At 36.8% G+C, this 27,032-nt stretch overlaps 1 protein-coding gene across 1 annotated transcript in view; it reads left to right on the plus strand.

Moving 5' to 3' along the window:
* The window catches only part of LOC114459619 (uncharacterized), a 22,907-nt gene extending 1,049 nt beyond the window's left edge, over positions 1–21,858 (plus strand). The window contains exon 4 of the mRNA XM_028441803.1: positions 21,684–21,858. Coding sequence (XP_028297604.1) covers positions 21,684–21,858 — 175 coding nt within the window. The remainder of the gene's footprint in view (positions 1–21,683) is intronic.
* Positions 21,859–27,032: the final 5,174 nt, after the last annotated feature.

A 27,032-nucleotide genomic window follows, 5' to 3' on the forward strand; every position in this document is an offset into this window, starting at 1 on the left:
GAAGTTTTTGATCTTTTCTTCAGTTGTTTTTTCTGCTATCTGTTCCTGTTTTTTCTTAAAAGAAGAGTATGATATAATCTTCCCTCTAATGACAGCCTTGCCAGTTTCCCAGAGTAAGGACGGTGATATTTCCGGGGAGTCGTTTGTCAATAGAAAGTCCTCCCATTCTTTTCTTATAATTTTTTCAAATTTACTGTCATTAAGTAAAGAGGTGTTAAAGCGCCACAGAGATGATACTTTCTGATTAGAGTCACACTGCAGGGTGAGGGATATTGGGGCATGATCGCTAATAATTATAGGATGTATTTTAGAGGACATCTTATGTACGATGGAATTATTTGAAAGAAAAAAGTCAATTCGGGAGAAGGATTTATGCACGGGGGAGAAGAAGGTATATTCTTTTTTAGTTGGGTTATTCAGTCTCCATACATCTCCTATTCCACGATCATCCATGTAATCCATTAATACTTTAGCAGATCGAGATGGTTTTGTATTTGAGCACTTACTAGATCTGTCCAATGATGTGTTGAGCACCAGATTGAAGTCACCTCCGATGATTAAAGATGAGCCTGCAGAAAGGTCTGAAAGCTCTGAGAAAATTCTATGGAAAAAATCAGGGTCATCATTATTGGGGGCATAGAGGTTTAGAATTGTGAAATATTTATTATAGATTACTACTTTGATAATAATATATATACCCTCTGGGTCTATGACGGAGTTGATTATGTTAACAGGTAACCTATTGTTGAGAAGAACCGAGACTCCTCTTTGTCTGGAATTGAAACATGAGTTATATATCTTGTTAAAATTTGAATCTGTCAGGGATTTTTCTTCTGATTTAAGTAAGTGAGTTTCTTGAAAGAAGACAATGTCTGCATTTAATCTTGATACATAGTCAAATATCTTAATCTTTTTAGCCTGCGAGCGAATGCCACGCACATTCCAAGAAGTTATTGTAAACTGATACATAGTATGAGGTGAATGTTAGTCCATACAGGTGTGAGCATAAGTGAGAATCTGTGAGCATTTGTGCACAACTGTGTTGTAAAAAGCTTGGATGCAAGAAAAAAAAGAAGAGAAGACATATTTATCATGCGATAGCACCACGGGGTAAAGGACTGGATCGAATAGGTTAGTGAAAAGCACAAACATACAACGACAACAACCAATATCAAAAGAGTAAAAGGAGCAAGGGGTAATTATTGGAGGTATAGGAGGTGGGGGGTGTTGTGGGTGTTGAGTGAGTGTGAAAGAAAAAAAAGGAGTGAGGGGTTCGAGACGAGTGAGTTGACATGAGGGTAGAGAGTGTCCTGTGAGAGAGTACGTGCCAAAAAGTGTTTACCAAAATCTAAGCCAATATGTAGCATACATACAAACATACATACATACACACACGTGTCTATATATACCTATCCATGTTTTTATTTTAGTGTTATTATTATCTTTATGTATTTATTTATTTTAATTATTATTATTGTTATATATATATATTTTTTTTTTTATTTTTTTATATATATATATGCATACATATACACATATACATACACATACATACATAAACATATACATACATACACACATGTATACATATATATACATACATACACACATCTACATACACATACACATATAAACATATATATATATACACACACATATATATATATACATATATACATACACATACACACATATATATATATATATATACATACACACACATACATACATCTACAGACACACTTTTTTTTTTTTTTAAATGTATTTATTGTTTTTATTTGCTTTCTTTTTTTGGTTTTTTTTTTTTTTTTAATGTACAGATATATATATACATACACACACGCACAAACATACATACACACACATACAACATATATATTTATTTTAACTTTTTAAAAATAATGCTACCTTAGCTTCACCATAAGTGGAGAATTATCCTTTCAATGTTAACTCACATAACACCTGTGTTTTTTTTTTGTTTTGTTTTTTTTACTTCATTATTATTATTATTATTAGATTTGTCTTTCTCAGTAGAGCCAGGGGGTGATGTTTAAGTCCCTAAACAGTTGGCCATCTATGTAAAGCTTGTCTACGACCAGTTTGGAATTTTTGCCTTTCTGTCGGTTTTCTTTAAAGATAGTGTTACGGCAGAATTTACGGTTGACCTCATTTGAGACATGATTCATTGCTCTGGTTGAATGATGGAATCCAGGAGAAGCATTGATGATTTTATATAAAAAATGTTTATTCTAAACTAAGAAAAAAGGTACAAAATGGAACAAAGTGAAACAAAATTAGCGTCCGTCCAGGCGGACGTCCGAAGGAAGTGCCGCGCCCCGCCCCAACAGTTTCAAAGCTTAAGCTTTTTATACAGATAAGAAAAGGTCCCAACAGTGAGAGACAAAAGGGAGGGAGTCAGATGCCCATAGTGGCAATGTTGGAGGATGATGAAGATGTTATGAGAAGGTTTGGCTCCAGTCTTTATCTGTCTTGATAAGTGTGTGCGTCAGTGTGTGTCTGCATGTGAGCAGATATTCTGGCCTTGGCAGAGACTGTGCTGCACTGAGAATAATACGATCTGTACTGTTTAATCATGATTCAGCTGTTCAAAAGTGTAAAGATTAATGGAGTCGTCATGTATTAAAACATGACAAATTGTACACATGAACATACATTTGAGGATATGATGATGAATATAAAATTTGCCATGACATTCCCCACTTTTGGTCGCCTCAACGACCAAATCAAGAAACAAAATTATTATATTCCACCTTTGCTGTCTGTCAGGGTTAACCATTAGCATCGTTATTGTCATACATTGGATATATTCTTCTTTTGTGAGGCACAGATATATCAAGAAAAATGTGGAAATAAACTTCTTCATCATTATTATTAATGGCATGAATCATCAAAAATCATCCTTTATTGCATCTAGATAAGCAAAAATCATCATTTGCATCAAGGACATCACTCGTCTTCATCGGCTGAGTTCAGTGGTAACTGGGGTAACCAATAGCATCATGAGTGAAGAACCTTGAGTATTTTCCTCAATCGTAGCAGAAGGGTTTATGACTGTATTCCTGCAGCTAGGTGTGAGGTTGTTGTCCCTCAACCTAGCTATGAGCATTTGGTGTGGCTTATAAACAAAGCTAGGCCCTTGTTCTAGAGAGTTTTCTTGTGTGTGTGTCTCAGTGGCCTTGTCGGTTCCCCCTTCATTGTTCGGTCAGCCTCCGTCTCAGCATCAGCTGGTCTCGGCAATCATCTTGGATTCATGTCGCCCGCTGTGCGACCTTCACTGCCGTGTGGGTCGTTCATTTCCGGTCGGCGTTGTAGATGATTGGTTGTTGTCTGAGGAAGGGTAGTCTCCACACACCTGGCAACCTCTCTTGGGATCGGAAGGTACCTGAACAGAAGAGGGGGAAAAACACCGAAACAGAACTCTTGGGATTGGCTGGTACCTGAACACAGGCGCGATCCCACTACTGAGGCTTTAGCTGGTACCTGGTACCTGGTAGGCTGGTACCTGGACAGCAAAAAAAAAAATAAAAAAACGGGGGGGGGGGAACACACCAAAACCAAACTCACCCAAAACAAAACAGAACAGAACAGAACAGAATAGAATAGAATAGAATAGAATAGAATAGAATAGAATAGAAGTTTTAGGGGTGTTAGGTTTAGTTAACTGACTAAATGAATAGTTAGTATGGCCAGGAAGGCAGAGACAGGTCAGAGGTCAGGATCTGAGAGCTTTTCAGATCCTAAAAGGTGCTGCTGCACAATCACACAATGGTTAGGTGTGGGTTAGTGAGCTTTTAGCCATGCTAGCTCTGTAGCCCATTCGCACGCGAGTGGGAAAATATGAGGCTGAAAGAAAAGCAGGAAGTATTAATTCAATTTTCTTTTCCTGGAGTAAGAAGAAGCATAGCTGGAGTTGCAGTGATTATCTGTGGTACGTCTACTTACCTGGTGAGAAGCAACAATTTGAGAACCACTGTTTACATTACATGCAAGTCGGACGGAGAAGGACATGCAAGTCAGATGGAGAAGTGTGGAGTGTGATTACATGTCTTCTCAAGATGAATACATACAATTGGGAGACATGGAGATGTGAGAAAGCTAAATGAGTTTAACCAAATAAATAAATAATGTTATTTATTTATTTAAATTGTTTGTTTCATTTTTTCTTTGCTATCTCTTATTTGTGAAGGAGAAATCTTATTCTATCCTTTATTTATTCTGAATAATGTTAACACTCCACACCTGATTACATAGCCTAATTCTTTTATAGAGCTGAATTTGTCAGTTCATTTATTTCATTATTTTCCCTCATAATTATTATTTGAGATGTAATTTACTTAATTTTGAAGGTCAATTGGTGGCAAAAGTGTCTCCTATTCTGTGTCTGAACCAGAGTTTATCAAGATTATTGGCCCTTTAAGGTTAGAGAGAATTAAAGTTAAGTTGAGTCGAACAATCATATTGTCTTTTGCTCTCTGTATTTATCCCATTCGTAGGGGTGACGAGCCCCAGCACGGTTTGGAGAGCTTCCTTAAATGCTTGGAAGTTACTCAACTTTAAACTTATTTCAATCAATTATCAAGAATTTCAGGAGGACCCTTTTTTAAATCTCAGGCGACCCAGATTGGGCCACCAACCCAATGTTGAGAACACTTAATTTTTCCCTTAAAAGTGTCTAAACCCAGTGAAGGTGTTTTATGGTCTTGCACGCTAAGTGCTGGTGGAACAAGAAGAAAATGGTTGGAGGGTTTGAGGTATATTTTCCTATGATAAAATATAAATCAAGAATCAGAGGGACGTTGGCCCCTCCCTTCCCTTTTTTACATAAGAATACATTTGGATTCTTAAAACCATATGATAAATATCATTGGAAAATTACTTATCTGATCATTTTGGATGTGTCTCCGTTTTCCTCTCTCTTGTGTCCGCCTGCCTTTGTGCCCTCCAACCTCCTCGACCTCCTTCTCCTCAGCCATAAAGGTCAAAGCCAGGGTCAACTGTACGCTCCTTTTGGAAATTTGAAGATCTGTCCCCACTTTCGCAGTTGGATTGGAAGTCTCTGTAGTCTCTGGAATAGATATTATGTTAGAACATCCACAATATGTCATATTGTCACGTGTCTATTTCAATCTATTTCCCCTTTGTTTCCCAGTTACAGTTATGGACAATACTTCCCTTTAATTCTCATCCTTCATCATAACAAGCAGTGACCAGGCATGGCGGCTGGAGGAAGGATCGGAGTCGAGAAGGCGGTGGCATTCTGTTAGGAAACACTCAGAAACAGAAAGAGAGGAAACCATTAAGACTTAACTGGATAATTTAAAATATCTCTTTTCTTTAGTTGGATCTGATTCGTCTCCTTACAGCGACCTGTATTTTGGAAAAAGCTACATAATAACAACAACTAAGACGAAGACATAGACAAGTGCACACCACAACGAGTATACACATATAACAACAAAAAAACATGGACACTGAACATGAACAGTAAGGTCAGTCAAGGTCAAAGCCAGTCATTCCACTGAAAGTGGTATCATATATAAAAAACGTCGTTTGGTGTTTTTAAACACCCAGAAAAAAAAAACCCTTTAAAACCTGGTAAACTTTTTAGAAGGCCCAAGGCCTAAAACCATAATTTTTAACAAGCAGCAGTGTTTTCTGAACACCCCACTACATAATTGGCAAAAACAGGGAGAAGATCTAGTGCATCAAAACCCAGGAGGAAAGGAAGGTGAAACAGAGGAACATGTGTAGTCAAACAGCCATTCATCGGTCAATCACTCAATGACACGTCCACGGCACATTCGCACTCACAACGCGGTTCTCTCAGGCATACGTAACGTGTCGTCATTCAGTCATTCATGCACCGCACACGTTCATGCCTCAATTTTCACGTCCATGCATTCACAAGGTTTTGCTGCAGTGTCTAAGTGGAATATAGGTCTCATCTAACCCACCAATGGCGATAGCCAGTCCACCTCCTCTCTCGGGGTCAATGAGCTCTTATTGCCCCCCCATGCTTGGCAACCTTTTAGTGTTAATTAATTGCTTTTTACTGGTATCGTCTGATTACTAAGAGGTACGCTCCTTTTTACTTCCGCCTTGGCGGAGTCTACACTTAGAGTATTGTCCCTTGCAGTACTGACAGTCTGCTCATCTGCTGATCAGGCAGGAATCGCATGGCCATGCCTAACAACAAACTCAACCGCGGTACCAAACCGCGGGAAACTCTCAACAGCTGCAAATTCCAGAAACTTAAAACAAATATCTGAATTAGCCGGAGACCCTCTCAACCTTGCCTTATGAAAATATAAAGTAGGGAGAATTTCCAGGGAACCTTCCAACTTCTGACTTTAAGAAAAATATAAAGTTGGGAGGAGTATGGGGGAAGGGTAACCTCTCGACCTGTGTCTTTATTTAAAATATAAAGCTAGGGAGAATTTCCAAGGAACCTTCCAACTTCTGACTTTAAGAAAAATATAAAGTTGGGAGGAGTATGGGGGAAGGGTAACCTCTCGACCTGTGTCTTTATTTAAAATATAAAGCTAGGGAGAATTTCAAACTCGACCACTCGTTACTCCGGAGATTAAAAAAACCCTCCGAATTAGCAGGAGAATTATAAACCAAGGCAGACTGTCAGGACTTTCTTTTGGGCACTTCTTAAGATTGAACGGAGCACGCAACCTCTAATAACCCTCACTCTAAGGGAACATAGAAATTTGTTCAGAACGGTCTTCGGTTACCAAGCATGTATCAAATCAGGTGGACCACTATCCCCCTAAGAGTGCTTTCCCTAGCAAGGTCTATCCTTTTTCTGCACATTAAACCAGGACTTCTTGTTTGAAAAGTAATTGCCTATGTACTCATAGCAACTAATGGGACATTTTTTCTCAGGAAAAATTTGGTACCCCCCCCCTGCTGTCGAGTGGCTTTGGGCCGGCCAGACAGTCCGACGCGGTTAAAGGGGGAGCGCGCAAAATGAAAACAATGAATGTTGAACTAGGCTGTCTGTCGCAAGCAGCTTCAAAATGGGTAAGGTACAGATTGTTTACGAAGGTATCGGTCAAAAAAATGTCAAAATTTAAACTTGTTGAGGCTGCAGTCCTCAATCTCTGTCTCAATTTTCCTGAAATTGAGTAAAAACAAAAGAGAAAAAGAAGAATCGTTCAGAAATAACAAAGGAGAAAAACGTGTGAGCTCAAAAAAATCATGGCCAATAAAAATTAAAACTTCAGCTCCAAAAGCTGAGGCAACAGAGGGCTCTGTCTTCAGTGGATGTAACCATATCTTGCATTGTGGGGGGCCTCCCCTCAATCAAGAAAATAAATGAAAGAAAAGCAAACAAAAACAACCTTATCAGTAACCCCACTTTCTTCCCCTTTGTTTGTTGTTTTCTCATAAAGGCCAAAGCAGTGTAAATAAATGAGCAACATAATGAATAAAAGCAAAGATAAATGATGGGCACACTTGATCTCATGTGGCAAACAGAAGGGTTCTGTGTGAAGTTCTGGTGGTCCTGTGTTTCTCATAGTTGTGAATGTGGGTGTGTGACTGTATGTCTGGTCTGTCTGCGTGTGAGAGAATAAATGAAAACAAAATAATCTAGTGCACAGTCAGAAGATAGAGGGGTTAGTATTGTGCGAAGGAGAAGCTTGTTGGCTATTTGCTAGTTGTCCCCCTCCATGCCAAAGTTCAAGGCTAAAGTGATTTAGCACTACCACCAAAGGCTGTGGTGGACTTCTTGTTGCTTGGTATCCTTGTGGCTTTTGAAACAGTGTCTTTTTGGTGAAGATTTCCAGCAGACGTGTGACCAGTCTGCAGTTGCTGCCCATCATTCAGGCAGTAGTCGTGGCATTTAACTCGCAACTCATTGGTGGGGGAGTGTCCAACCACTCCGACGCCCACAGGTTCTCAGTCTTTGATGATGGGGCATTGGCATGCGGCCCATTCATAGACGATGAAGAGTTGACTTGGGACTGAGCGAGTTATTTCAGCATTGCTTTGCTGAATGGGAGTTGAGTCCTTGAGTCCTGAAAGGTCACACACCTTTGATTGTCCATTTCCTTCTGATGCTTGGTCCTTTGAATGATGTTGACATTCCATTAGCGTAAGAGTTGAAGGTGATTTCATTCTTTCATTGAAGATGTCGTTTCTTCAGGGGACAACCACAAAGCCAACAGAAACTAACAATTTAAATAATAAAAAATGATAATGATGGTAACAGTAATATTAAAATAAAATAAAATGAAATACTGTATTCATCATAGTGTGTGTTTGAGTGTGTGTTGCCCATCAAACATGAAATCAAAATAAAATTTAAAATAAAAATAAAAATAGTGTCTGTGTGTAATGGCACTATTCTATCGGCAGGGGAGAAGTGAGAAATCACAATGTTGTGTCACAAGTGTGTAGTGCACTAAACTGGCCAGTGAGGGGCGCCACCTCTCTCTCTTGGGATGGGTGTGGCTGTGCGTGTGCGTGCGCCCGTGCGCGTGCCTGTGTGTGTGCTCTCTCTCTGTCCCTTTCTCTCTCTCTGTACGTGTGTGTGTGTGTGTGTGTGTGTGTGTGTGTGGTCACACGTCCAAAAAAAAGAAAAACACAGCAGCGACGTGTGTGTGTGTTTGGCTCTCTGTATTTCTCTCCCTTTCTCAAAAGCTGACACTCGTCAAATGAAAGCATTAAAGCCAAGCCAAAGGGAGAAATCTGATTCCACGTTTAAACAAAATAAAAACAAAGATAAAAAAAAAAAAAAAGTAAAACTCGCCTGAAAGCATGATCTGAGTTCACATCATACCAAGATTGTATATGCGTATGCATATATTATTTGTTTATTGGGTTGTTCATCTGTTTGATTCATAGAAACACAATTTAGGTTAGATTCGGGGTTTTAATCTATTTTGCTTTCGGTACAGAGGTGAACTCAGATCATGGCACCGCTGGGATGTTTTGGAAACTTTGGTTGCCCGTCTATCTCTGGTCAGGACCTCACAGGCTGTCTGTGGGTGTCCGAACAAAACCAAAGTAAATAATGACCTAAACAAAATATCCGAGCCCGAAGAAAACCAGAGAGAACCTACAGCATTAAAAAGCACAGAACCTCAACCATTTGAGCCTTTCTCATGGCAGTTCACTGCGTCAAAACACAGAACAGCTGAGGATCAAAATCAAAGCTCAAAGCTGAAAATCAATACAATGCTTGACTGGTTCCAAAAAAAATCAACACAGAGCGAATATATATATATGTAAATGAAAATTTACATATATATATATATTTATAAAGGCAGCTTTACCTTAGTCCGAATTGGTGTTTGAGGTTCAACCGATGGTTCGTGATCCAGTCTCTGTCCGAGGGGTGGACAGAAGATGGTCCTGTTCGTGATCGCCAATTGTTACGGCAGAATTTACGGTTGACCTCATTTGAGACATGATTCATTGCTCTGGTTGAATGATGGAATCCAGGAGAAGCATTGATGATTTTATATAAAAAATGTTTATTCTAAACTAAGAAAAAAGGTACAAAATGGAACAAAGTGAAACAAAATTAGCGTCCGTCCAGGCGGACGTCCGAAGGAAGTGCCGCGCCCCGCCCCAACAGTTTCAAAGCTTAAGCTTTTTATACAGATAAGAAAAGGTCCCAACAGTGAGAGACAAAAGGGAGGGAGTCAGATGCCCATAGTGGCAATGTTGGAGGATGATGAAGATGTTATGAGAAGGTTTGGCTCCAGTCTTTATCTGTCTTGATAAGTGTGTGCGTCAGTGTGTGTCTGCATGTGAGCAGATATTCTGGCCTTGGCAGAGACTGTGCTGCACTGAGAATAATACGATCTGTACTGTTTAATCATGATTCAGCTGTTCAAAAGTGTAAAGATTAATGGAGTCGTCATGTATTAAAACATGACAAATTGTACACATGAACATACATTTGAGGATATGATGATGAATATAAAATTTGCCATGACAATAGGATACAGGGTTTTTCGACGTTCGTTTATTTCCCGAGGGAATTGATCGTTCATGCCGAATTGCGTACCTTTAAGTTCCCGACCTTTACTTTTAACCTGGATTTTCTGTTGAAAGTGCTCAAATTTGGCAATGATGGGACGTGGCCGGTTTCCTCTACGTGGTCCAAGGCGATGGACACTGTGAAATGTGATGTTTTTCACGGTTTCTGCCGGGATTTTAAGCGCCGACGACATGAAGTCTTTCAGCAGAGCATCTGGGTCATCGTTGGGGGTTTCTGGAATACCTGAGAATATTACGTTGTCTCTCATACTGCGAGATTGGATATCCAGGACTGACTCTTTAAGAAACTTGTTTTCTTTTTTCAGCTCTTTTACCTCGGAGCTCACCGCAGATAAAGCCGAATGGATATCATGATTATCTTTTTGTAAGTCCTGGATTTGTTGATAGGCAAATTCCAGGCTGACTTTCATTTCCTGAACGTCTCGGTGCAGTAAGTCGAGCACATCCAGCCTCTTAATTATGGTCTGTAGGAGTTCCGTGTGGGATTCTACCTCGAGGTTTGATGTATCGGTGGCCGAATCGTTTTTCCGGCGCTTCGCCGACTTACCTGATGTACTGGCTTTTGGTCCGGACTCCATCACGTACTCAGCGTAATATCTATCTATGAAGTCCTCGAGGTCCTCCACTCTGGCTGGTGAGAGGGCGCGTGGTCGACTCTCGTTGGTGGCGTTGATTTAACGGTAAAAATCGTTAGTATGTGCACGTAAACAGGATCGGTAAACTAGTCACGGCAGCGAGCCGCCATGTTGAATTTTCTCAGCTTGTCACGTGACTCTCAGAACATCTCGCGTGACTTACCTCTCCTCTCGCGTGACTTACCTCTCCTTAATTATTTATGTCATATAAATTATTTATTTATTATTTATGTCATATAAAAATGTATGAGAACAACATTAATGTCATAGTCATCATATTTCCCCTCAGGGATCAATGGTTTGCTGAATCTGATCAGGTTTATTATTTAAGTTAATTTAAATTAAGTTCATCAAAACCTAATGTAAATGATCCTGATGACATCATTCATACAATAATGATGGTAAATGATTTTATATAAAGCTTTATCACCACTGAAACAGTCTCAAAGCGCTTTACACATCAACTCATTCACCCAATCACTCTCACATTCACACACCAGTGGGACAGGACTGACATGCAAGGCACTAGTCGACCACTGGGAGCAACTTAGGGTTCAGTGTCTTGCCCAAGGACACTTCGACACATAGTCAGGTACTGGGATCGAACCCCCAACCGATCAGAAGACGACCCACTACCACCTGAGCCACGGTCGCTGATAAGGTGATTACACACACCTTATCAGCGCTCCCCAGAACATTTCCCCATAAAAAAAACGTTCCTTGCCTCACGGTGACGGCGTTTTATGTTGATTCTGTTCATTTCCGCGTTGAACCGTTTTTATTGGTTGGTTCCATTTCATTTCATTTCATTTTATTTATTCTTTTTTCATGGTAATGCAACATAAATTGGTACAACAATCCAGCAAACACAACAATAATACATTCCATGAAAAGAAGAACAGGAGTAGGATGAAGAAAAAATCTTATAAACTCCTCCCCCATTCTTGACCAAAACATTACAAATTAGATGGCCTCAACGATGCCAAAAGATAACAATAGCCCAGAACAGATGTAATCAACTTTCGATTTTAACAATTTTCACTTTTTTTTATTATTTTTTTAATTTTATTTCTCAATTATTATAAATGATTTTGCTAAAACAACAGTTGTTGTAAATTTAACAATTTTCACATTCATCTTTATACAAGTTAAGTATGTGCTGTTCATACTTATATTTGAATTGAAGAATATTTGAACAACATTTTAGATCATTTTCTAGAGAGTTCCATTGTATCACACCAGATACTGAGAGACACATTTTTTTGAGGGTATTTCCTGCAAAAGGTTGTTTTAAGTCATTATTTCTTCTGCTTGTTTCACTGTTTACAGTAAAAAGGTTTTGAAGTCCATGCGGTAACAGACAGTGTTTTGCTTTATGAACAACTAATAAAGTTTGTAAAGCAACCAAGTCCATCAGTTTGAGTAGTCCTGACCTCAGAAACAGTCCTGTGGTATGCTCTCTTGGAGCAACTCCATTAATTATTCTTATTGCCCTTTTTTGCAAAAGAAATAAGGGCGTTAAATTAGTAATATAAGAATTACCCCATATCTCCAAACAATACATTAAATATGGTAAAATAAAGGAGCAATATAGAATTCTCATTGCCTTGTAATTCAACATAAACTTTACTTTACTCAAAACGGCAATGTTTTTACAAATTTTATTTCTTACGTAAGCTATGTGCGACTTCCACTTAAATTTTTCATCAATGAGAACTCCTAAAAACCTAAATTCTGACACTCTCTCAATAGTTATTCCATTTAAAGTTAAATTAACACTATCAGGATATTTTTGATTTGTGAACAACATACATTTTGTTTTGCTTAAGTTTAACGACAATTTGTTTTTATTAAACCATTTCTGAAGTTGGACCATTTCTTGTTCAACAGTTTCCATTAATGTTCCTAAGTTCTTCCCCGATACAAAAAAATTAGTATCGTCCACAAAAAGAACAAATGGTAAAATCTTTGATTCCTCACAGAGGTCATTAATATATAAAGTAAAAAGTTTGGGCCCCAGCACAGAGCCTTGAGGGACTCCACACTGTATTGTTTCTAACTTAGATTCATGACCTATATACTCTACATATTATTGTCTATTTTCCAAGTAACTACTAATCCAGTTTAAAACTACACCTCTAATGCCATATGTACAGAACAGAACAGCTGTATTTATACTGAGAGTAGATTACACACAGGTGGCCTCTATTTAATTATTAGGGCAAGGTGTGAACATTCAGCAGTCATTAGGAATGTTTTAAAGGCAATTTCATGCACTCAGAAAAAAGCTGTATGAATACTTATGGATGCCTTTTCACTTTTCTATTTTTAAAATAATAACAGAATCATGTATCATTTTACTTTCACTTCATAGTTGTCTGTTACTTGTGTGTGAACTTTCAGTAAAAAATTCAAAATAAAATCTTTATGTTTATGGTTGTAAACCTTACAAAATGTGCAAAAGTTCAAGGTGTATTAGTACTTTCGAGAGGCACTGTACACTAGGGCGCTATAGAATCCAGTGTGATGGCATCACGGAGTCAAACAATAAAAAAACGGAATCTACTGTTGAAATGGACAGAATCGGGTTAAAAAGGCATTAGAGGTGTAGTTTTAAATGGTCCTGATGACATCATTCTAGACCATAATGATTACACAAAAACAAATGGAGGCAAGGATGCATCAGTTATTTCACCACTAGGGGTCAGAATATTTGACAGTATCAAAAGTGATCATTAATCTACGATGTTTCAGACACTACAATCCCTGGTATTAATGGTCTAGTACACACATTATCAGTGCTCCCCAGAACATTTCCCCATAAAAAAACATTCCTTGCCTCACGGTGACAGCGTTTCATGTTGATTCTGTCCATTTCCGCGTTTAACCGTTTTCATTGGTCGATTCCATGATTTATAGTTCCCTATTGGTGTTCAGCTGCAGCTGAGGGGAGGGGCTTCACGTGTGTCTGTTTATGTCTGCAGCAGCGAATGAAGTTGTCAATTGAAACAGGTGAGGGGGAAAAAACTAGAGATGAACCATAGATATATTAAGAGATGGACATGGTGCTGTTAGTATCGATACCTTTATGAGAAAGTATAGTATCCGATACTAACTTTTTGGTATTGACACTTTATTTAGTTTTTTGACAACACTATTCTTACCAGTGGGAAAGTTCTTGATGATATATCTCTGCTAATCACGTCCGTAACGTGCATACAGCTCTGAGCACAGATATATAGAAGGTAGATGAACCACTCCTCATGAAAAAACAATGTTCAGCTCCATCCACAGTATGAAAAAAATGATTGAACCATGAAAAAAACACATTCAAAATAAATACACAAGTGAGAGGAGGGGGGTGCAAGAAAAGCCCCCAGGTCTATAGAGCACTGGAGGAAACCCTGACCCACCACTTGAGAATTACTGCTCTAAACAACTGACAGTCTGTAGTAGGTCTCCATCTACTACACCAAATATATTAACAAAACATATTTTTCTGTTTTTTGAAGAATTGTCGTTGACGTAATCATTATTATTTATCGTTAACTTATTCAAATATCATTCTCCTACATGAAAACAGCAGATCATCAGTATTAAGTCCCTCTCTAACTACTAGAGATGAGATGGTAATAAAATACTGTTTAATGGTTTTTAAATCATTTTTATTTGTAAATGATCATAAAAAAATAGAATAACTTAAAAATGACTTTAACAGTTACTGTAATAGGCTGAAAACAACCAACAGTCTGTATTATATCTCTCTCTATCCACTACAGCAAAGATATTAATAATAAAACACTCTGATTTTCTGATGGTTTTTATTGATTAAATAACCTTAAATACTGTCATTAATCAGCAAGAACTTTTTTTAAAAAAATTACTCTCGTAGCATGAAAATAACTGACAGTCTTTATTAGGTCACATCTACACACACCTCTACTACACCAAATATATATATAGAAAAACACTAAAATATGATAATAATCAACTAAAAATATAACTTTTTTTCATTTAAAAATGATCGTGTTGATGTTTTGAACCCAGTATATCGTATGGTATTCTGCAAATTAAATACGATTAAACATTTGATTTATATTAATTAATTTATAAAACAAGTACAGGAAACATCTCATTTTCTATATTCATAAAAAGATAATTTATGAAAAGATTTTTAGCTTGTGCTAGTAAGATGATTATTATCATTATGCAGATCTATCCTAGAATTTAATGTAACTAGAGACAGACCTGATAAAGGTAGTTTATGGTTTTCAGGTTAATAGTGACCTTTGAATAATTTATTGGTAATAATTACATTATTAATTAGTGATGCACTAAAAATCTGACCAAACATGATGTTATAAAGACGTGAGTAAACGACGCAGTCAGTGCACGCTTGTCTAGAAACAGACCAACTTGTCTGTGGACTCGTGGAGCGTCTGTATTTAATACATGTGAGCACTACAGAGTTGATGGAGCAGTAAGTGTGTTTTATGTGTGTGTGTCACTTAGACACTGTAGTTACATGTAGCCCTCCATTAACACAGACCTTTAATACATCACAACTGTACTTGGTCCACGTTATAAACATAATTACTCTGATAGAATTAAACGGTGTAATCACAGCTTCAATGCATTTTGTGTTTTAATTAGGGCTGCACCATTTTCACAAAAAACCTAATTGTGATTTTTCTGACAGATATTGTGATTTGATTTACAATTTTTAAAAAGATTTCATACATTTAAAAGCATTTTTTTTCCCAAATTCTGTTTTCCACATCAATTTTTTAAAATTCCGTTTTTTTAGAAATATTAATGAATAATTTCAGAAAATATTAGTTTTTAACTCCTGTAAGGAAACTAAATACTAATAAATAAAAAAAACCTTAATTCCTTTTGAGCACAATTATTTTAATTTTGTTATGTAAAATAAGTTTGTAATATGCTGCTCAAATGAATGAATGAATGAATGAAAAATAAAGTAGATACAATTAAAAAGAAGATATAAGTTGTACTGTGAGAAAACAAAATAAAAACTAATAAAAAAGAAAACTGTAATTAAACAAAAATGTATGTCAAAAATAAAAATGTAATTTAAAATAATGAGTAAAATACAATTAAAAGGTAGATATAAGTTGTAGTGACATGGATTATTCTGACTGTTCCTTTTTAATTATTCATGTCATATAAAGGTGTATGAGAACAGCATTAATGTCACTATATTTACCCTCAGGGATCAATGATTTACTGAATCTGATCAGGTTTATTGATTAAGTTTTGATCAACTTAATTTAAATTAACCTAATTTAAATGATCCTGATGACATCATTCCAGAACGTAATGATTAAACAAAGCTAAATGTGCAAACATCACGTGTAAGAAGTGTTTTTTCACCACTAGAGGCTAGAATATTTTACAGTATCAGAAGTTATCAATAATCTGTGATGTTTCATACTCTACAATCTCTGGTATTGATGGTCTACAACAGAACAACTTTATCCAGATGTTCTGTAGCTCTGATCAAGTGAAGCTGATTAAAGCTGAGTCATGTTTTCATGGAGCACAGCAGCGCTATGAGAAACAGACAGAGCTTCACAGACTTGTTAAAGTTAAACAGACACTGGTGTCTCTGATGTAGGAGTCAGTGATGCTATGTGTAGTTTTTTACCAGGTTAGACGGTGTTTAGGTGGTGTTTGAAACGACTACAAAGAGAGTTGGAAGGACATTTCTGCATAAAAAATGTTCTTTCCCTCACAGTGACGGTGTTTAAACCCAATTCTGTGAATTTCCGTCAGGTGTAGGTGTAGTTCTACAATTAGACACTAGATGGAGCCCCAACATAAGTATTAGGTCTAAGCTCCTCCTTCTACTACTTTGACTAAAAATCTATCACACCTGTGTGTTTGGACTCACAGATAATGTAGTGGAGGAGCTCAGAGATGTTGTTAGTGAGTGTCTTCAGATTTATTGAATTATTATGTTTATTTTAAGCTCCTAAAAGCACGTATTTAAGTTAGAATATAGGTCATGTTAAAGTACACAGGCTGATTCCATGTTTATATGTATTTTGACTCAAATGTAAGTTAACTCTACAGCCAAAGTGTTTGGCTTTACCAGTTTGTTTGTTTAGTGACATCTTAGTCAAAATACATTAAGGTACTATTTAATCCAATTGATATAATATATATATAGTGATTTCATAGTGTAATTTAGGTTAAAACAATGAAGAATAAAATCACAGATATGTTAAGAATAATACATATTGGTTAAGAGTTTCAGATAAATACATTTACATAAATACTAAAATTAATAAATAAGTTTATGGGTAAAATACATTGTTAAAAAGTTAGACTTTAATTAAAATGGATAAAATTTGTACAGCAAAGCACATGATTTAATTTTACAAATAGAAATAGTTAAACATTGTAGGTTGATTTAAAAACATTAAACATTAAATAGCAGAAAATTAATTTATTTAATAAATAAAATATTTAAAATAGGAAAAGCTCAGGTGGTTCATTCATTTAAAAACATTTGATTAGAACTCATTCTTCCTTTCTCTCTTTTTCATCCTTTTCTTTAAGGTTTTAAACCTGCTACAAAACCTACAACAAAACTGAATAAACTTTAAAAGCTGAGGTGATCTCACGTCTTACTTGTTCTCCATCCATGTTCTTTCAAGCTGGACAAGCATTGTAGAAAATAAGCTTAACAAGTATCTGGTATGGTATTCTGCAAATTAAATATGATTTAAAGTTAGATTTAGATTAATTAATTGATAAAAGAAGTAAAGGAAGTTTCTCACTTTCTACATTCATAAAAAGATCATTTATTTAAAGCATGTGTGATTTCCCTGGTTTAATTCTATGGGACATGTGCATGATAAATGTGTTTTTTTTTTTTTTTCTTTTCACAAATCTATTTTATTTTGTTTGGTGTATTTTTCTGTAATGTATGTTTTTTGCAGCCATTATGTGTATTTAGAAAAAAAATTATGCCAAGATTCACGGCTCCGCCCTACAAACACTGTAAAAGTTAACAAAAATCCATGGATCTCTTCTGGTGTCCCACTTCTCTAGATGATCTGCAGCAACTTTGAACCCTGTCAGTGAAACACTCTATGAAAAGTGTTACAATAGGACATTTGTCTCATATTAAATTATCTTCACTCTGTAGGGGGCGCTAACGCGCAAATATCCATTTTTCCACATTGAGCTGGTTTAGGGCTGGAGGTTTAACAACTGATTCACAAATGTTTGTTTGGTTCCTTCTCTGTGTTTAATCTCTAACTGTTCTACAGGACTCTGGAAGCCAGAACAAAGTGACACCTCAACGTTCTCAGGACGATGAAGCTCAGCCACAACAAAGAAACAAATCTAAGAGAAAAACTTCAGAGCAAAGAGTTCAACAGCAGAGCCAAGCTGGAGTTAAAGCTAAACATACATGTGACCAGTGTGGGAAGGACTTTAGCTTTAAATCATTCCTCACTAGACATCAAAGAATCCATTCTGGAGAAAAGCCATTTAATTGTGACCAGTGTGGAAAAGCTTTTAACCGGAGTTCTCACTTAATAAGTCACAAAGTCGTTCATACTGGAGTTAAAAAGTTTGAATGTGATGAATGTGGAAAGACTTTTAGTCGATCTAGAAACCTCAGTCAACATGTTCTCATTCACCGTGGAATCAAAGCTCACAGATGTGAACAGTGTGGAAAGACATTCACACAAAGATCACATTTAACGAGTCACATGCAGACTCACTCCAGAACAGTGTTGTATCACTGTGACCACTGTGGGAAAATATATAAACACAAACAAACCCTCACTGAACACCTGAGATCTCACACTGGACATGAAGTGTGTCCCTGTGACCAGTGTGACAAAGTTTTTACAACATATGGAGATTTAAAATATCACCAACTCAGCCACTCATCAGAAAGACCTCATAAATGTGACACATGTGGAAAATCTTACAAGAGGAAATCTCAACTTAATCTCCACCAACGAGTTCATGAGAAGAATGTTTTCAGATGTGATGAGTGTGGGAAGACCTTCAGCACTTCATCTGTTCTCCACTCACATCTCTGTGTGGATGGAGACATGGAGCAGGAATCATCTTCAGATCCCTGCGACACACGAATGGTGACGACACCTTCTGGTTCCAGTGTTGGACTGAAGAACCCAGAGATCAGGCTGCACAGGATTCCAACATAAACCTGCTGTCAGCTGGAAAATGGACACCAACAGTTCAGGAAGTTGTTGATCTTTGAAGGTGTGGTCTGAAAGAAAAGATCAATACAATGATCAGTTGGAAAGGAAGCAGGAAGAAGTTTCCCTTTGTTCACTTTCTATACAGGATATACATTCTATAGCTTCTGTGTTCATATATGATGTATATGAAGAATGATTCACATTATTATTATTATTATTATTATTATTATTATACACTAATGACAGATTCTATATCAGGGCTGTCAAACTCATTTTAGTTGAGGGTTCAAATACGGACCAGTTTGAGGTCCAAAGGGCTTCAGATTATAGAAAAACCAGCCTTAGTTTATGAGCAACTTTGCTTTAATTTTCCAAAATGTTGTAGAATAATTTAGCTAACTTTCAAAAATTGAGAGTTCCTGCAACAATTGGAGTTTAAAAATAACTCCTATCATGTGACGTCAGCATCGAAAACCTGTGAGCTCTGCAAATATTGTGGAGTTATTTTTAAAATATTCGTTTTTTAGAGGACTTGAGATATCTACAACTGAATTAGGTTATAATTTACACAGTTATTCATGTTTTCTGTCATTTTTACTTTCTCCTGCAGGCTGTGTTAATGCAGACCATCTTCATCATGTACCTTTGAATCTGTTTCTTTTCTCTGTGTTTATAAAGGATTCATATTTGTAATGAGTTTTAAATGAGTATCTAATACATCACATAATAGTATTTTCTTGATTTTAGATGTGATGTGTTTTATATAAAGTATGTTTTTCTACAGTTGAAGTGAATGTGATGAAATGGTTCCTGACAGGGAAACCCTGCCTAAAGCCTGTGAATGGATCATGCAGTGTGCTGAATGAATATCAGGGGAAGGGGAGCCCAAAGTGTCCAAACACTCCCATTTTATCACCATATTTACATTTCTATCAACTCTGTGATTACAGCTCATAGATTTATTCTAACTCTGAAATGTTCTTTAATCTGTTCTTTAGCCTGTCCAGCCTTTCTTTAGAACTTACAATGTTCTATGTAACCATGATAAATCCTAAAGTTCTTCTTAAATCTTCCTTCTGACATAAAGTTTGAATCAATGTAAATGTAATGATAGCAAATGTCCAGTGAAGCTTTGTTCCTTTAAATAAAGACGTGTTATTGTCTGTGCTGGATTTCTTTGAACAGAGAAACATGTCAGAGAGAGGGAGAGCTTTTCAATGGATAGCACATAATCCTCCATCAAACACACATGGTTCCCATGAGAAGAACATCCACTGGATGGATCTAAGAACAGGAAGTGAAGGTTCCTCTGGAAACTGAGTGTTTAGTGAAGCTGAAGGAGTTTAAAAATAGACTTTTAGAGTAACCGCTGCTTTCACATCCAGTCATGATGTCTTTCCAACAAATTCTGATAAAATGAGTCAAACAAGTGCAGAATTCTTTAGTTTGAGATTGTTCCTACATTAATAAGGCTTTTTATTTAAATTTAGTGTTGTATCAACATCTGAGACAGTGAAAGAGTTCATGTTTTGGTTCTAGAAGGATATGAATTATTCCCAATGAACAGCACTGATTAAAAGGGGGCGGAGTCTCCCTGTATGTGGACTCAGAGTGGAGGTGTGTCCAGGTTAATCACATGTCTAAGTGTGTAAATGAATATAATATAAAGTTGTATATACAGAACACCAGGGTGGTGCATTGACACACTGAAGAACACATTAGCTGACATGTTTCATAACTCTGATGATTCAATAAAATACAAAGTGTTTGGAGTGACTTCATTATTAATATTATGAATCCAAACAGACACATAAAGACTTGTGATGTTCTACATCCAATGTACAGCTGTGGCCTGTTCTTAGTCATTCTAAAGCCAAGCAGAGTCACATTAGACACTGACACATCCATCATTAACATTTGGACACATTCAGCTGATTGGAAAGTAGATGGAGGATTATTTAGAAGTGATATCAGTGAACAGCTTCCAGTTACAAACCAGAGCTGGGCTTAGATCTATCAATGTGATCATCCAAACAATGTCTATGATGTCTTTACTTTTTTTGTTGATATATTTTGTTAATACATAATTCATGAGTAATATAGTTGTCTTTGTCACATTTTATATGACATGAGTAAATAAACGAGTACAGTGACTATCGGAAGTATGTATTCATATAGTTGGAGCTTTAGTAGAGTCATCATTTATGTCCAAATGAGTATGTGTTTGAAGGTTGGATGTACAAAGAGGTTTACTGTACATACTCTGTACTCTCTAGTGTTATAAATGGGTTTATTTGCAGGTGCAAAATAAAATAGCGTGTGCGATTTCCCTGGTTTAATTCTATGGGACATGAACATGATAAATGAGTTTGTTTTTTTTTTCTTTACTTTTACTTTTATATATTTTTTTGTTTGGTGTATTTTTCTGTAATGTATGTTTTTTTATGTGTATTTTTGTATCTTTCTTTTGTGTTTTTGTGCATTTTTGTATGATTATTATTATTATTTTTGCCTTTGTAGTGTTATTCTGGAGTCATTTTGTGTATTTTTCTATAAATATTTAGTTTTGTGTATTTTGAGTCATTTTCATATTTTTGTTGTCATTTGGTGTATTTTTCTGTAATGTATGTTCTTGGGGCGTTTTTGTGTATTTCTGTCATCATTTTGTGTACTTTTTGTGTAAATATTGTTTAGTTTTTTTGTTTTACGTAGTTATGTGTATTTTTGTATTTCTAAATTTGACATAAAAAGCTACAAGCTCTTCAGGCAGATGTTGCCAAATGTGTGAAAATAACAGATGTTTGCTGATGGCGATGGTGGAGCTTCATCTTCAGCAGCATCTGAAGCGGCCACAGCCCACAGGTGATGATGGTGGAGGTGGTCGTCAGGTGGATGAGGGGAAGGGGAAACAGGAGGAGGAGAGACCCGCGGCCTCCGCAGGTGAGAGTGGAGGGAATCTGAACTACAGCTAAGAAGTGATGAACTGTCGTCTACCTGGGTCAGATATCAATCAAGATTGGGTGTCATTTATTTTTGTTGTGCTTGTTAACTTTAACACAATCAGTCGTTAGAAGTAGGTCATTTTATAATTTAGCTAGCTGTGCATGCTGGGCAAAAAAAAAAAGGAGATTTATTGAATTTATAAAAAAATATATATAAAATATATATATAAAAATTTATTTTGCAAATTTGAGTTTAAAAAAAGAGAAGAGTGAACTGTTGAGAAAGTTATTTTGTAGCCTGATGAGGTCAAATATAATGATCAAAAACTCATTATAATGTATCAAATAACATTAGATTAAACTTTACTGTCATTTCACAAAGTACAGTCCAGAGAAAACGTTTTGCATCTAACTTGAGAGAAAAACAAGTAAAGAATAAGAATTAGTGCATCTTAATAAGTCTTAATATATAAGACACTTGGTGGAATAAATATAAGAATGAGGTATTGTTTATACAAACAGCTGTTTTCTTCCAGCCTTAACCTCTCACTGTCTCTTATAGGATGATGTCACTCATTTTTGGGAGCCTGTCGTTGTTTCCTCTCAGTAAGTACTGTATAGAATACATGATTCAGCTATTTTTCTAGAGTGAACATATCAATACTGTGATCATCTGATCAAGTCCATCAGGTGTTTATTTCTCACCTTTCTCTGTTTGTCTCCTTACACTTTTTAAAGGTTGCCATGTCTGTGTTACTGCTGTGGAGGTCTAAGGTGACTGTTTATTGATGTGGTGAGTACATAGTCTGTGAAAATATCACTAAATCTGTCATTTATTCATTTTAATATTCATCAATGATCATGTCTCACTTCTATTCCTCTCTGTCCTAATTTCAGGATCCCATTATATGTTGTACATTGTTCAGGAGGTTAACTAGACCAAGCAGCTTTTAGGTTTCTGTTAAGTACTGTAGTGTGGATGAGCCGTGAAATAAGGGTTACTGAAGTCTTGTCAGAATTCGCCTTTTATTATCGAACAAGGGAAGCAGGACTATCGCACACAGTGCTCTTACACACCATCCACACTGTCAGCACGTGAACTAACACACTCCTTTTCCTCCCGCCCACACTTATTAATCCTCGTTCTACTCCCGCCAACCACGAACTAACGCGAGAGTGAGGACACAACAAAAGGAAACGTCACAATCACATACATTAATTCAGGGCGGCAAACACACACGGAAACACCCAACGTGGCAACCCAGACATGGCAACATAGAACAACATTAAGGCTGGATTCACTGGCATCACAGTACTGTATAGAATAACAGGACTGGGAGGATGGTGTAGGTTTAAGTTTATTAGACATGTAGATTTACACCAACAAGACAGTGTATAAGCATTGTTACAAGAAAGTTTGTTTTCATTCATAGGCTTCATTGTCTTTCCATCAATACCTGGTGTGTCCCATCACCTAGTGTCCACCTGGGGGCGGAGCCTGCACTTCAGTCTGCCTTTGGGGGCTTTTTGACCATCATCTGTGTCTCTGAACCAGTGGGTGATGATGAACAGTATCATAACATTAGACACAGGTCCTTTGCACTATGGGAGGACAGTGTCTTTATCTGGACTCCTGCTGTTCTCCTTACTCAGAGTCACAGCTCAGGGGGCGGAGCCTCTGCTGCCTGAGCAGCTGAGATCAGTCTGTTACATGTTCCATGTCCTCTCCTCTATGTAGCGCTGTTTATAAGAGTAGAACATTTATTTTCCTCTATAAACAAGATGGTTCACCGACTTAGTCGTCCTCCTAAGACACTCATCATGTCCCTCATCGTCTCTGTTTGCTCTGTCTGAAGCTCTGCAGCGCGTCACACACACTTTACCGCTTCCTCAGCAACCACACATCATGAGTTGTCATCACATTTTGATTGGTTGATGTGTGTTTTTCACCAATAGGGAAGAGGTGTATTTTGTGCTTTCAAACACTTTTGCTTTGTGAGAGAAGGTAGAACGTCCCGTTTTTACTCTTTGTTTACACACTGAACGCAACAAAAATGACCAGGAAAAGTGCAGCGTTTTTAATCTATCATAACTATTGTTGTACTTGTTCTATCAAGATCATTTAAAAACTAGTTTATAGTTTTAACAGTTTAAATTAACACTGTGAGGCTGCATCTGGTCGCTCTGCTGTCTTAAATTGGTCATGTGATCAGGATGTGGCGACGCGTCCATCGACTACAGAGGGTTAACTCACTTTTCTGCTCAGACACAGAAATGGAGGTTGGTGAAAGGAAGAAGACACACTGAACCACAAGCCCAGATCCATGTCTCGTAAACCAGGGGTCGTGAGTTCAATTCTCACTGAGGCCTTTATTCCCTGTTACCTTCAGGTCAAAGGGGGTGGGGCTAAGGGTTTTGTTCACACCCTTTAACCTCTCTAGGATTGGTTTGAATGGAAAGCGTCCCTGGTTTGTGAAGTCTACAGAGGACCAGGGAAGTGAGCTGAAGACTCTCCAGTGTAACTCTCAGCTGTGACAGCAGGGGGCGTGGTCTCCTTCAGTCCACTTACCAAAGACTTCACTGGCCTGTGGAGTGTATCACTGATTGTGATTCTGATAAAATGTTTATTCTAAGAACAAAAACTTGGTTTTAATATAGATTTAAGTTTATTTCAAAATGAGTCAACTTGTATCAAGAAACAGCTTAATCATTTTTCACTAATACTGAGTCAGTTTTTACTTAGATTAGTTGTTTTCTTCTTGTTCCAAAGCTTTCATTTGCCAAAATTAAATAAAAACAAAACATTTTTTTTAACAAGAATTATTTGCTTATAGTCAGTATATTTCACTTATTAAGTTGTAGGAAGTTTGATTTCAAGTAGTTTAATCTAATAATCAGCCATTTGTGCTTATTTTAACCCTTTAGAATATTTATCAGGACATTCTTATTTTAAGATTAACTTGCTGCATGAACAGATAATGTCTCTTGTTTTAAGAATTCTCCTCAAATGTAGTGTTTTTTTCTTTTATTTTATCTCTAATTTGCAGCAAAGTCTTTGTTTTAAGATCAAATAGAGAGCAGCAGCTTTTCTGGGACAGTCCACAACAACATTAACTATGATATTGGTCAACAGATGAACTCCTCTGTCCTGTTGGTTAGGACAACGTGTCTAACAATAAAAGCCCATCATCACAGAGCTTCATTTGGACATTTCCTGATTAGCAATCATTTATTAGCTTTAGGTTTGGACCAGACGTGGGCCACACAATACTCAGTCTAGTATTGGCCACACCCCAAGGTATCGCTCAAAATACATACAGTATATGTAGAACTGTACATAGAACTGTAATATGGTTCCCCAGTTTAGCACTAAATTATAATTTTTATAGATTTTTCATGGCAATTACTATTACAATGTAAATTATCTGAACTCATTTCTAATGTAATTACAATTACAACAGCAACATATTTTTTAAATTACAATTATACCATCATTTTAATTCATGATCACTAGGGATGCAACGATTAATCGTAAGGCAGTTAAAAATCGATTCATAGGTATCACGGTTCACATCGATGCGCTGAAAAACGAATCGCAGTACTTTTTTTAAACAGCAGAGGCCGCTATATATTTATCCTTGCAGAAGTGTTGGTGGCAGGCAGAATCTGCTACTACTTTCTTTCTGACCAACTTCTACTCTTAAACATGTTCATAAATGATTCCTTACCCCTTTAGCACCAAAAGAACATCTGTAATATTACGTGAATGTCTTTAAAAGTCACGTTTTTCTATTAGCTCTGTCTGCTAGCATAGCATCTCTTCTTCACCGGTAAATTAGCTGCATGCCAACCGACCACTGGGTTACCAGCGCCCTCTGCTGGTCCAAACAAATCTGACTTAAGAGACAGTGCAGAGTGTTTTTTTTTAAAGTCCAATTGTTAAGGCACAAAATACATTTTCAGTTGCACTTTTAAAAAGAAAAAGAACTATTATGTAGTTTTACAATGTTTACTATAGAACCAGAATTTAAATTAATAGGCTTCTTCTTCTTTTGTATTATTCCTTTATTTATTTCATTCAAGATTTATTTTTAGTTAAATTGCATTGTTTTGAATAGTTTATCAATTGGTTCTTTTAACAATGAAAAATAAAAGGAAAATAGTACAGTATTTTTTTTTAAATAAAGGAATATTTTTTAGTCATCATTTGTCTACAGTCCCATTTTGTAAAACAAATCGTGAGAGAATCGTATCGTGAACTCAGTATCATAAAAAATTTCAAAAAATAAAAATTGAGTTAGGACCTTCATTAGACCCTAAAAACTACTGCAAATATAATGCACATACTTAACACTAGAAGTTCCACAGAGGTGTCAAATGAACTTTTTACCTATAAAACCCAGAGAGGTGTCATTTGACCCAAAGAGAACACAAAAATTATTTATTTTTAATGACAGTGTGTGGGAGAAATGTGCAAAAGAACAACTGTGATTTGTTTTCAATGGTTTTTATTGTTAAAAAAAAAAAAACAAACAAAATAAATAAAAATAACGATAACAAAGCAACTGTGCACATATTTAGAAGAATCTCCTTCATCCTCTTATTGAGACTCGTGACATACTTGGCACTGCCACGGTATCTCTCTCCTACATTTGCCACATGTGTATTTGTGGCAATGAACACATCGCACAGTTGCGCGATTGCTCTTGCAGCAATGGTTGATCTGACACTTAGCCCTTTTCCCAGGGCCAGGTGTAGGCGGTTGTTGTTGGCGCAGTTGCTCTTTGAGTGCCTTCTTTTCCTGAAATGTCTTGCGCAAGTTAAACAATGGCTCGGTGCAAATTCCCTACAACTAAACCCAGACAAAACGGAGGTGCTGGTGTTTGCCCCTGATGACGCTTTGCCAGGGATTCACCAGTATTTGGGCGACCTGAGTTTGTCTTCTAAAACAAGCCTTAGAAATCTTGGCATTATCTTTGACAAAGCAATGTCATTAGAGCACCACTCTAAACTGCTGACAAGGAACTGTTTTTACCAACTGAGGAAAATCTCTAAACTACGTTCAATTGTGTCCAGAGATGATCTTGAGATGATTATCCACGCCTTTGTGTCTTCCCGTTTAGACTATTGTAACAGCCTATTTTCCTGTCTAAACAAAAAGGCGCTGTCTCGTCTTCAGCAGGTAAAAACTCTGCAGCGAGGTT

The sequence above is a fragment of the Gouania willdenowi genome, unplaced genomic scaffold, assembly GCF_900634775.1.
Source record: "Gouania willdenowi unplaced genomic scaffold, fGouWil2.1 scaffold_332_arrow_ctg1, whole genome shotgun sequence".
NCBI classification, from domain to species: Eukaryota; Metazoa; Chordata; class Actinopteri; order Blenniiformes; family Gobiesocidae; genus Gouania; species Gouania willdenowi.